Below are 13,158 nucleotides of genomic sequence, written 5' to 3'. Positions count from 1 at the left end.
ACATTTCCTGTCAGAGTGCGGTTTCATTCACTTCCTGAAGCAGTCTCTCCTCCTCCTGAACACACATGTCAAAAGCTCATTGATTGACCATTTATCCTTCTGTGTGTTATAAGATATCTTGAAAGGAGTGAGTATAATGGACGAGAGAGAGTTCATGACATAATGCACCAGGAAAACATCATAATCACCATCTGAAGGGATTTCAACTGAGCAGCTATGTCCCTCATTTTATAATATGCTCACAGACTCCTTTAATACCAGTCAACTTCATGGATGTCAATCTACTCATAGGAGCTTCCTAATGCCTTGTCTGATGTTTCAAACTGTGCATGAATTGCCTCCATAAGATCCTTGACATTTTCACACTCCGATATCGACCCACGGATACTACTCGTAATGTGAGATTTGATGAACATCATGCTTAAACGGTTAGATCGCTCCCACCGTTCATACAAGCAATCTCAGCTTGAGAGCTATATCTGTAGGTGTTGGTGGCTCTTCCTACGAAGGCATAGTCAAGATCTATGCACCCTAAATGAAGGAGGATAACCTCTCCAGATTTGTAGTTATCACCATTTAAATTAGGAACCTTATCCTCAACCATCATCAAAGTTTGACAACTGTAGGTAATTCATAGACATGTTACTAAATGAATTATGAGGCACAAACCATCAATAACAATTATAAGTTTACCAATGTAAAACAAATAATAAATCATAAATGAATCGACATATCATAAAAATCTCCCTGTGGGTAAAGACATTACAATTATGATTCATTATCCGTTAATGATGAAACTAGAAATTATTAATATTTCATAATACCGTGGGCTAATTAAGAAATAAGAATAATTTCTATTTCTCCTAATATAATCAAAATATAACATTCCTGTGGGTAAAATGATTATACTAATATGATTAACTATAAAACTATATTAACCTTAATATGATCATAATAATTTCTTAATGCATATATTATCATAATTTAGATGCTGCGACTACTCTAAATTATCAAAAATATATACGATCATAAAACATCAAATAATTTATAACATCAATTGTATAATAAAAACAAATCAATGCAAGAAAAATACATATTTATGCATAACAAAGTAATATAACATAAAAAACCATCATACAAGCTGTACCGACTTCCACGCGCCACCGTGACTAAAGGACGCGCCCCACGCGTCGCCAGAAGGCAGCACACATCTCACCGCCCTCACGCGCCTCCACGGTCCTTTCACGCGCTTGCACAAGCCTACACGCGCCCAAACACGCACCCTCACGCGCCTGACGCAAGCTCTTCAGCGCCTACACGCGCGGGTCTTGACCAGGGTCGGGTTGACCCATTTTGACCGGGTCGGTTGACCCGATTTGTCCATGGACCGGTTTGTTGACCGGTCTGGACCGTGACCGATTCATTGTCAGTTTGACCGTTGACCGGTCATTGACGGTCTGGACGTTGACGGGTCGGGTTGACTAACGGGTTTGGGCTGGGTTGACCGGGTCATTTGACCCGGTTTGACTTTTGACTTAACCGGGTCAGTTTGACCGTTTATCCTATTAGGTCGGTTCTTCTTGACCCGGTTTTCTGCAACTTTTACCCAATTTTTTTTCAGATTTCAACAGCCGTTTCCGGCCATTTTTCCGACGTTTTCGATGGAAACTTAAATGGGACATAAACATATACAGTGAATCCCAAAGACAATTTTGTCCTAAATCGATGCCATAAATGGTTCCGAAAACACCCAACAATAATTTCTATCCAAAACTTTAAACTAGCATAACTTGCATCCAGAACTCCGTTTTGACAAATAATATACCGTTGGAAAGCTTTTTCAACAAGGATTCCAATGACATCAAAATCGAAAACAGTTCTATTTATAATAAAGTATGCTTGATTTACAGTAGGGTTTTAATGAAAAAAATCCTAATTTTATGCAATTTTTCAGATTTGCAACAAACAACTTCATGCTAGGCAGAGATTCAAATAAAGCTCTGATACCAAATGTAAAACATATCATATTCAATATCATATTGATAATACAATCAATTACAATATAAAATCTATTCCTGGAATATATGCAGAAGTAAATGACAAACCTCCGGCCATAACAATTGTTGTTTGTTCTCCTTGCTCCTTATAAATTACGAGATCTCCACTGACTGCATATTTTGGAGTGATGGTTTTGAAACTTAAATAAAAAAAAATGCATCAATGGGACCTGTAAAGTCTCTTTCTTATGCAGTTGTCTTTCCATCAAAGACAACTGCTCAAGAGACAACCGTAGACCACATCAACAGGGACCAAAATGTAATTATATGAGAAGTATAGGACCATATTGAAAAAGTCTAACACTATCCTGTCGGTTAATCCAGCCTCCATAGCTTAATTTGAACCTTCAACAACCTCAAATGAAGCCTTTCTACTACTGATCAATTATGATTCACATATATAAACCACAAACATTAAAGAAAAGATCCCTGATACATTCTATTTATATATAAAAAAGATGAAGTGTTTGATATCCGTTTTTGGGGTCTTTTGAATAAAATGATGATTTCTTCATAAAGCCAAACAGTTAGTTCTGTGATTTATTCTTATAAGGTATGAAATTCAAGTACTCTCATGAACACTGTTTCCCTTTTCAAGATTGTAAGGTTGACGGAGAACTCCAGTTTCTAACTCAATTTTCAAAGCAAAGTCAAGAAATTCTGAATATAAAAAGAAAAAAAATCTGCCAGTTCTTTGTTCTTACCAACTCTATATAGTTTAAGTTTTTTTTTTTTTTTTAAAAATAATAATTTTAATCATCTTTAATATATCAGATTTGAAGGAACTGCATAACCCTGTTCAATAATCAATCCATTTGACCATGCACGCCTAAGTATAAAAATATAATTGAAGTATTGCATATTGTGATGCTAATATACCATGTAAATCAAGTGATTTAAGTCAGCCTCAATGAATCTTTATCAGTCTTATCTTTCTGGGATTCTCTGGTCGAATTTTTTAGTCAAAATTAGAGTGCTTGATATCATGATGCGGGCCGAAAAATAAATTAACTTTTAATCTTCACGCTTACTTGTTCCGTAATGTTCTATAATTGATAACTTAACCCTAAGACTTGTGCTTTATTATTAGTATAGTGGCATCACAATTATTAGCAAATTTTTAACTGCATTCTGCTATTCTTTACCTCCTGTCCTTCCTACCACTCCTCTGTACTGGCATTTCCCCCATTGATGGTCCAGTAAAGTTTCTATTTATAGTTTTAGAATTGCAAGAAAATCTTTGTTGCGGCGACAAACCAATCATCTGATGTTAGTAAATCACAGAGGTTAATTTTATTTGACCAACTCATTATAAGATGTATGTAAAGAATAATACTATACATTCAAAGTCCTTTTACAAAGATATGTATACAAAAAACGAGTGAAAGAGTGATTATGAAAGTCAACTCGGTAATCAAAGATGAATGATTCATCAATTAAAAGATAATACCACACCACTTTTATATATATCTTTATAAGATGATTTCATATGAGTAGTATAATTCGTACGTAAATCACACAAGACTGACATAATATATCTTGATTGGTTGGTCGCACATAAGATGAATATACTGAATTCTACCTAGATTCTATAAAAGTAAAATATTACATTTCGGATTATAAATGTAATGTACTATAGTATTATTATTTTTCTCTTTTTATAATTACATCTATTTCTTTTGGTGGCAAATCACAAGACAAATATTTTTCTAGATTCTGCCTAGTTTGGTTCAAAATGAATAAGCTAATAAATTACCCTGAATGAGATCTGCAGGGTAAAATCCAGAAAGTGTTGCATAGACAGTGAAGTGGCTTGTTGTATTATATTATTATTTATAATGTACTATTGATCTTTATCTTTTGCATGATTAGGGTTTAATTACAAAAAGTAAGTGGTGAAATGGTGAATGTACCAATAAAATAACTTTTCTTATTCAAGATAAAACATTAGGATTCTATCACCACCAACTAGTCCACCGTGTTGGATCTTAGATCTGACTTTATATATTTTATTTTCCTTGCTTTTGTTTGTTCTTTTATAACAAAAAGCATGTGATGGCTAATTTGGATTTTGCGTTCCCAAATGAGAAGGTTTTGAGCCACTTGACCTTGCAAAGTTTAACAAATTAGTATCACTAACTTCACATTTTTGAGCATTTTTCTTAGTTAGAATTAGGGGTGAAATCGAGTCGAGTCGAGTCGAATATCTAGGTACTCAAACTCGACTCGGTTGCTACAGTACCAAATTTGAATTCGAGACTTTGAGTTCGAGCCTGATAAATTGAGTTTGAATTCAAACTTGATACCTAAAAGTCGAATTCGAGCTCAGTTAATCAAGTTTTAGTCAAGCTTTTTGACAGTGATCGAACTCAACTCGTAGGATTATTTGAGCTACTCGAACTTGAACTCGACTCAACTAATGCCAAGTTGAATTCAAGCCAAAGCCGAGCCGAGCTCGAGCGACTCGACTCGACTCGGTTTTCACCCCTAGTTAGAACTTAGAAGACCAAATTTTGTCCCACTCTTACAGTTTAGCCTACGAAGGGGATTCATCTAATTTAGAAACTAAATAATACCAAAAATGAAAAAAAAAAATCTAATAAATTTACAAAACTATATAGAATGAGAAATTCTGTACTTTATCCTATATTTAGTCAAATGCTTAGGACAGAATCATAGAACAAATACTAGTGTTATAATATATGAGGTATCCATACAAGGATTTTCCAATACGAATAAGATGCAAACTCCCAATATTAATAGCAGAAAAATAATTAAATCACTAATATTACATGCCATTGGTAGGTTGGAACATCCGAATGAAGAGAGTGCGACATCATACTAGTAACACACTTAAATAAATATTATGAAACATCATAAGGTATCATTTGTCAAGGACTAGCAACATACATAGAGTCTGCCCTTCCAAGTTCCCCATTTCATTGCCAGGATTAAGCATCTTGGCACAATGGAAGAACCTAAATACTGAAAGGAAGAGATAGGACTACTTCATCCACATCCAAGAGTCAATAAAGAACAATACCGATTCAAGAAGTACTGTAAACTGTCTATAAAAGAAGAGAAATTCCAATTTATTGGTTTTACGGATGCTAGTTTGACCATTGAGGAAACTACGGTCTAAGACATTTCATCAGTTTTGGAGAACATGTCAACGTTCTCTGGAGATGTAAATGGAGAAATGACGGAATTTTCAACACTCAAAATTTGCCAATTTAGTTACATTTCCAGCACAAGTCAACTTCATTATAGAGGAAAAAAGAAAGAATCAATACAATTGATTCAAGAAGATTGACCAAGTATTGTTTCCCTTAATCACCAGGCTGCAGAAATTTGTTAATCAAAGGCATTATTGTTGCCAGCAAGGCTAGGAAAGCCTCTTGCTTAATGATTGGAAGAGGTCCAGCATAAATGATAGAAGACAATTTACATCAAAAGTTAAAAGACAGTTTTCATCTAAGAGTTGATAGAGATTAAATAAGATAAAAACATGAAAACAGAATTATTCAGGAAAAAAATGGTATACAGATACTTCTAAACCAATCTTGATAATTAGATTGGGAAACTCAACAGACAACACTATCTCCACTACAAAACATGGAAGAATATATTTTTTTCCAAAATTATAATTTAAGTTGCAATAATGGCACTGTAACTCTTACCGGCAAACACAAAGCAAGCAAGGACTTTTGATGCTCCACTCATTCACTTGTTCACAAACCCCACAAAAATCAGAGGCCTGCATTCTTATTAACCACGAGCATGGTATACGAACCAAAAAAATCAGATTGACTGATGGACGGCTTAGAGTTCCAGAACTATGGAAGCAACCAAGTTTTCTGCAGATAATTTGGTATTGTCAGCGTTTGCTAGATTTATATTCTCAACATGCTCATCACACTATCAAAATTCATTAAAGATTTGGACCAATTTGATGAAAAAGAGGAGAGAAATAGAGTTTATTATGCACAAAAATATTAGTTTACTGATTGAGTAGCTTCAAATATCTAACAATGTAATAATATATAATATGTACCACAAGTACTGAAGACATTGATCAAGGTTTAATCTACAAATTTTGTCACATACTAAAGTTTTTGGAACTTGATATGTCAAACTATAGATCAAATAGCTAGTTACAAGTGAAACAAGTAGACAATGCCATAGTCAACAACAACTCCAGAACTTCTTTAACAGAGATGCCAAAGCACACCAGACGCTAGAAGAAATAGAAAGAGCTCTTAGGTAGTAAACCAAGGACTTACCATGCAAGATTGTCCCAATGAAGGAATCCACCATGACCTCTTGCATTCGCAAACTTGTAAACAGCACCAGAGACTAGCCAAAAATAATCAAGGGATTATTAAACTGTTGAATTATGTAAACATGATGTACATAGATATCACATAATATTTTTCAGATTAAACCAAGTCAGATGCATTGTGAAGTTCAGAGGTTATGCTGAGGATACCTTCATAACCCTCAAGAACTGGATCTTCAGCCAGAAGTAGAGGTGTATCAAGGTCAATGAATCTGTACGGAATACACACTATTTAGAACTTGAAAAATAAATTTATAGAGAAGATGACCAACTTAAATTGGAACTGGTACATAAATGTTCAAGTTTATGTAAACAATTGTTTCAACCAAAAAGGATCATGATACTTACTTGAAACAGCCAAGGCCAGCAGCAAGATGGCCAGCAAAGCCCATGGCTAGTCTAGTTTCAACCATACCACCAATCATTAAGTCCAACCCAGATGCCCGGGCCTCTTCAATAATTTCAAGGGCCCCAAGGACCCCAACTTTTGCAAGCTTAATGTTAATGACATCTGCAAGATTTCCTTTTATTATTTTTTTAACATCATGCAAACCCCGACAGCTCTCATCGGCTGCAACAGATACCCCATACTTGTCTTTGGCTATATGACTAACAAGACCAAGACCTTCCCAGTCATCTCTATGCACTGGCTGCTCAAAGAGAACTGGAATCACTCCCATTTCTGTATGAAAGAATATAGTTCAAAGTAAGCCCCAATAATCATACGCACTCAGCACTTAAAAGTTTTGAAATGTAATGAATTATTAAATTTATATAGGAAAGAATTACAAAGATTTCAATATCAGATCACGCACAAGCCAATAGTTCTCTGCTTTGTGATCATTTCTGTTCACAGCAGGCATGCCACATTTTACCATATAATTTTTCAAGAACTTCAATAGCTTCATTGGGTTTGTAACCCTCATTGGCATCCAAGATGAATGAACAATCAGGATGGACTGCACGTATCGCTTGTAGAACTTCTATGTCTGCCTTCAGATTCTTTCCCACCTTAAGCTTCAAAGTAGTGAATCCTTGTTTGAGGTACTTTGAAGCTAATTCAGCTGCTTCAGCTGGGGAAACAATAGGAATCTGCAAACATAAAATAGGTGAGGCAACTACAGGATGTTTCTACTTTTCCTTGTTCTACCACTAAGTATACATATATCTTGAGTGCAGTTTAATCACCAAACCCCCTATTTTGTACCTATTTCTACAAGATAAGTTTACGCAAAGGGATAATTACAGTGAGTATGTGGAAAAAGAACTTACTGTTATATCAGTGGTTATATTATTTGTAGCTCCACCAAAGAGTCTCCACAAAGGCATGCTGATGCTATTAGCAACTGCATCAATCAATGCCATCTCGACAGCTGCCCTAACCTTCAATTGCGAGAACAATTTGATAAGAACAGTCAATAAGACTTCTTTTTTTATAGAGATGGAGGTGTCAAACTGAATAAAGAAAAACCACAAATTTCCATTGAACTTTGTATAACTAGGGTAAGATTTTCCCAGCCATTAAATGTCTTGTAAGACTTGTATCAATACAGGAATCTGTGACTGGATAACAAAATTGTTGAAAGCAAAATAAGGCATAAACTCTTCACAGAATTAAACATGAAAAGTCCATCATAGAGGATAACAATTGTTTTCGAAAGAACCATATGGAGTATCTAGAAGAGTACCTCATGAATGTACACTGGAGCATAGCTCCTTTAAGCCAGACCACAATGTGGTCACTCCAATCAATTCAATTGTGCAAACTTTGTACTTCAATTTCATCAAAGAACAAATCTTTCTTTTGCCACCAGTAACAATACATCTGAAAGTCAATCATTTAAAGTGACCCAAGTCCCAACAGAGCAAGTGATTCAATAAACATTCTTGAAATTGGTAAAAAGAAAAGAAAAGATGAAAGCACAAGTTTCGAATCCTGTGCTTTCTTTTGTTTGGATTTACTAGAGATTCAATAACTCAAGCAAGAGATGTACTAATTATGATGCGCTTTAAATTCTCTCAAGTACTAACTCACAATTCAAACAAAACCAACCAAGCAGCCAAATTTTATTCAAATACAAACACCAGACACCCTAAAAACAATCACCAAACCTTAAAAAAACCAAACCTTCCAACAACCTTACAAAGAAATCAATAACTAAATCAAACCTAAATTCGAAAAACACTAAAAATCTCAAGAAACACTCACAGAAGCAAACTGATGACCAGGAAGAAGAGTAGCAATCTTCTCAAAAACCAAACCCAGAGCCATGGCTGGACTCTTCTTCAAAACCTCACAAGCCTCACCGGCTTTCACCATAGCAGTCTCCTGATCCTCAGCTGTCACATGAGGCAAAATAGGAGCCTCACCCCACCCAACACACCCATTATTGAACTCTATTCTAATGGCCACGTTCTCCACTTTGTCAAGCCTTGAAGAGGCTATGGTAAAAGGAGCAATTAAGGGCACATTCAACGGTCTGGTCTCTGCTTTCTGAACATTAACAGTGAAGGTTTTAGTCAAAGTTTTGAAGCCAAAGCTTGTAGATTGTGTTGGTGGAGCTGATGATGATGATGATGAAGATGATGATATTGCCATTTTGCAAATGGGTTTGTGGGGGCTTGAAGTTTGAGGGAGGAAGAATCCAAGTGAGATCATTTGGCCTTCAGGGTTTTGATTTGATTGGATTCTGAGTGAATAAAGAAAGTGTTTAGAAGATGTCATTGTTTTCGTTGTCGCTGTTTCAAGTGTTTTAATTTGGGTTTGGGAGTTGCCGAGTCAACTGTTGCTTCGGGGTTTTTGTTTTTTAAAATAAAACTGTTTTTGTTTCTTCCTATGTTGGGCGCATGTGTCTGATTTTAATTCTTTATTGAGTTAGTGAGTTACAAATATATATTATAACAAAATACCCCTAAATTTTATAAAATAACAAAAACTCTTACTGTTATGAGATAGTTGATATTACTAAATTACCCTTATACTGTTATTTTAATACTTAAAACATAAGAAAAAAGAGATTTATGTTTTACACAAAATTATAGGGAGATTTTTGTTGTTTTATTTTATCCTACCTTGAGGGGATTAATATGACTAACTCTTAGTCTATTTGTTTCATATGTTATTTTATTTGGATATTTAGATTGTTAGATGTAGTTCTGATGTAGTAAATATAGAAGGGTTTTTAATAAATAACCATATTTGTGGGAGCTTTTAGTGATTAACCAAAATTCTAATGCTTATACCAATTACCATTTTTGCATAATTTCCCACGCCGCTCATATATAATGAATCGTTACATTTGTTACTATCACTTTCAAATATATGTGCTCCCAAACCCACAACGGAAGACTACCTTTTCAAATTTCCAATATGAATGAAAAAATTGACGTTGTTCTAACAAAAGGCAATGTAAGAAGCAATACCATTACAATCCTTGATGTCGTAAGACACTCCATTGATCGCATCCTTAAATTTCATAGCTATTCGGATAGTATTTTTTCTACGGCCAATACATAGACGATCGCTCAACAATTCAACCAATCCATCATACGTCATATCAGGATGGATTTTAAGCATTTTATGTTTTCCTTCAACATAACTCATTATGTTATCGTTCATAGTTGTTCATTGTCCTCCGTACCCAACCAAAACAACTGCATGTGCCATTTTAAACTACCATGCGATATAAATACAGGAGATATAAGAAAATTTGAATGACAAAAAATTCAAAAAAAAAAAATTGAATTGCCTGATTTTTCATACTATTAGCGTGAAATCTCTGCATTAGTGTAAAAAATCACACTATAAGGGACTTTGCCATGAACAATTCCCCAAAACTTCACACCAACTAAAATTTTCATCTCAACTGTTGAGTTTTTTTTTTTTTTTTTTTTTTTTTTTTTTTTCTATACATGATTTCCCAAATAATGCATCACAAAATCTACTTTATTACCACAACATAACTAACATTACACTATTTATTCACTCATAAATCTTAAAATAATACTTACATTACAAAAAAAAAAAAAAAAAAAAGACACAATTGTTCTAAGTTAAATCTATAAAAAATATTCAAATCTACAAATTTAAAGTCAAGATCGATCTTAACACCTGGATATACTGACTGATCTGACTTTATTTCATGTTTTTGGGTGTGAGATTTTGCTAATGAGAATTAGAAATTGATAGGGTTAGTGATAAAGTGTTGGGAGGCTAGGGGTGAAGCAAAATTGTATTTACTTAAGTTTAGTTGGTCATATTGATATAACTTATAAGGTCCATAATTTTAGTTATTTACTAAAAGCCCCTACAAATATGGTTATTTTTTAAAAACCCTATATAAAATTTATTAAAAGAAGTTCTAATTTATTATAAATAGGTAGGTACTGTATAGAAAAATATTACTTAGCTGTCATCAGCAGCATCCTTAAATTTGATATTCAATTTTATATAACAGCATTCTAAATTATGAACGATACTATTTATTTGTCTTCAACTTTTTGTTTTTTAATGCGAACTTATTTCAATTTTAAAGAAATTTATTAATTATTTTCAATATTGATAACAAATTATGTTATTCTTTAAATTTGCCTCTCGATGGAAATTTTTTTGTCTATATCTTCATGACCATATTTGGTATAGATTAAATGCATATAATAGCACCGAAGATATAACATGAATATATATATATAAAAGAAATTCTCAATGTCGATACAAATAATAGGACACGCAAATAGCTATTTCTTTCTCAACTGACGTGGACCAGATTGTGCCTTTTTCAACTGACGTGGCCAACTTAGAATAATGACAATGCGACCTTGATCCAGCAATGCTTGGCCAGATCAACGTCGACATGGCCTTGATCCAGCCATGCTTGCCCTAATCAAGGCCAATTTAGCCTTGATCTTACCACGCTGGACATCGAGGCCAATAGCATCGGCTTTGTTGCCGAAGTTGCTAGTTTTTTCTTTTTTCAAATATTTTAATTTGATTTTTCTATACATTTTTCAATATTTAAATATTTAAAAATAAAATCAGTTATTAAAATAAAAAATCAGTAATTATAAAAATTTGAAAAAAAAATTAAAAACTGAAAAAAAAAATAGTTGGCTAGAGTCTCTGGGTGCGATTTTGACCAGCTATTTTTTTTCCTATTTTTTTATTTTTCAAATTTTCATAATTTTTTACCTTTGATTTTTCTTCTTTTTTTACATTTTTCAGTTTTTTAATTATATTTTTATATAATTTCATAAAATATATACAATTTTAATGAAATATTGTTTTGTAGTTTTATAAATATTTAGTTGACATATAATAATCTTAGAAACACATATTTGAAAAGTGAAATTTTCATTGTAATTATAGAAATTGAAGATAAGAGTTTAAATAACTAATTTTTAAGTTGGTGAAGGAAATTTTATTTGTTTGTGGACATGAAGGCTCTAGGCTTCTCAAGAGAATTATGTAACTCCTCAAAAGGGTGGGTGACTCTTGTTATGGTGGGCTTTCTGTTACTTGGATGTCTTGATCTCGTGCCTAAAGTGGGTCGACCGAGAGTGGCTTTATTGGCGGTCCCCGCTCAATTGGATTCAAGGCTGAATCGTCCACTAGCGATGAACAGAATTGTCGCGATCTTGCATTCGAGATCGTTGGTCTGTGATCTGGATTCTAGAGAGGTTGCATGGACGAAATTGATGCGTGAAAACGATTGGGTTGTACTTGACCTGAAGCTCAAGGTCATAAAATTGACTTACCTTCTCTTTTAGAGACTGGTTTTAGTCCGGATAGAGACGTTTTCGGTCTGAATGGAGGCGTTTCAGTCTGGATGGTTGTGTTCTCAGCTTCTAGTGATGTTGCATAAGGGCAGTCAGAACTTCGAGTCTGGCCTCGAGGCTAGGATTGGTGTTATTTAAATTTTTAGCCATAAAGAGTTTTCTTACGAAGCAGTGTTTGAAAGATGAATAATTGCCAGAGACCCCACGACGGGCGCCAAACTATATATGTAAAAACTCCACCTTTACAAAAATAAGGTCTAATCTCGTGAGGTTGAGGCTACTAGCAATCCTCTATACCTGCACATGCAAGAAAACAAGCGTGAAGCAAAAGGAAAACACCAGGGTGGTGTTTGCCGTAGACACTCGACGCTCAAGATAACAAGGCTGAGTGAGGCTAATTTAGTGAAGGTTAGGGAGAGAGAAGGTTACCATAAGTTTAGTCGAAGACTATAACTTTGGCTGTGATGAGAAATTCTCGAGAGTGAGAACTACAGGTTCTGAAGGTGTAATGTCTGTGTCTCCTTTGAGAGGGTTGGCCTCTGTTTAAATAGCTACTGTAGGATCTTCGAATCTTAGTAGGATTGTGAGTCCTTGGAGTTGAGTTTTGTGAAAAAGGAGAACTTTTGACTCCCTTACCTCAGTGGGAAATGGAGTCCCAGTGGGTCTAAGACACGAATCTTAGACGAATTAGGGTAGTAATGGACCTCTTCGATAGAGTTCGGGTAGTACCGGAGTAAGTAGGTGACCTTGGGCTCCAATTAAATCCTAAGTCTAGAAGGTGGTCTAGGATCAAAGGGCTTGGGCCCAGATAAACTAACGATGAGGCCTAAACAAATCGGGCCTCTACTGATTGGGTCCAAGTAGTAAGCAACTGGGTAGGTGCATCGAACGGACCTGATATACAAACTCTGTTGCAGACTCAATCGAAATTGGCCCTAGCTCCGAGCTTTGTTGAAGTTGTCTTTGTCTTTGGGCCTATTTGAGTCG

General features: G+C 34.7%; 1 protein-coding gene across 2 annotated transcripts; it reads right to left on the bottom strand.

Annotated features, from left to right (window-relative positions):
• Nucleotides 1-4,862: 4,862 nt before the first annotated feature.
• Nucleotides 4,863-9,111, bottom strand: LOC116136418 (L-Ala-D/L-amino acid epimerase). Of its 2 annotated transcripts, XM_031422204.1 has the most exons (7): nucleotides 8,606-9,111; nucleotides 7,669-7,779; nucleotides 7,272-7,488; nucleotides 6,745-7,078; nucleotides 6,547-6,608; nucleotides 6,341-6,413; nucleotides 4,863-5,914 (listed from the first exon to the last, which is right to left on the bottom strand). In XM_031422204.1, coding segments are annotated over exons 1-7 (1,248 nt in total). In that variant the 5' UTR covers nucleotides 9,056-9,111; the 3' UTR covers nucleotides 4,863-5,913. The 2 variants fall into 2 exon arrangements, with proteins under 2 accessions (XP_031278064.1, XP_031278013.1); XM_031422153.1 differs by lacking the exon at nucleotides 4,863-5,914 and having other exon boundaries at nucleotides 6,117-6,413.
• Between the last annotated feature and the right edge of the window lie 4,047 nt (nucleotides 9,112-13,158).

The sequence above is a fragment of the Pistacia vera genome, unplaced genomic scaffold (genome assembly GCF_008641045.1).
Source record: "Pistacia vera cultivar Batoury unplaced genomic scaffold, PisVer_v2 Contig1002, whole genome shotgun sequence".
Classification (NCBI taxonomy): domain Eukaryota; kingdom Viridiplantae; phylum Streptophyta; class Magnoliopsida; order Sapindales; family Anacardiaceae; genus Pistacia; species Pistacia vera.
Note: the sequence above shows the minus strand (reverse complement) of the source record. Positions and strands in the feature narration are given on the sequence as shown.

Coding starts and splice junctions, on each gene's coding strand:
- LOC116136418 (XM_031422153.1), bottom strand. CDS start 9,055: ATGATCTCACTTGGATTCTTCCTCCCTCAAACTTCAAGCCCCCACAAA. Junction 7,489..7,668: donor ATATAACCACTGATATAACA/GTAAGTTCTTTT, acceptor TTATGTTTGCAG/ATTCCTATTGTTTCCCCAGC. Junction 7,079..7,271: donor AGTTCTTGAAAAATTATATG/GTAAAATGTGGC, acceptor TCTTTCATACAG/AAATGGGAGTGATTCCAGTT.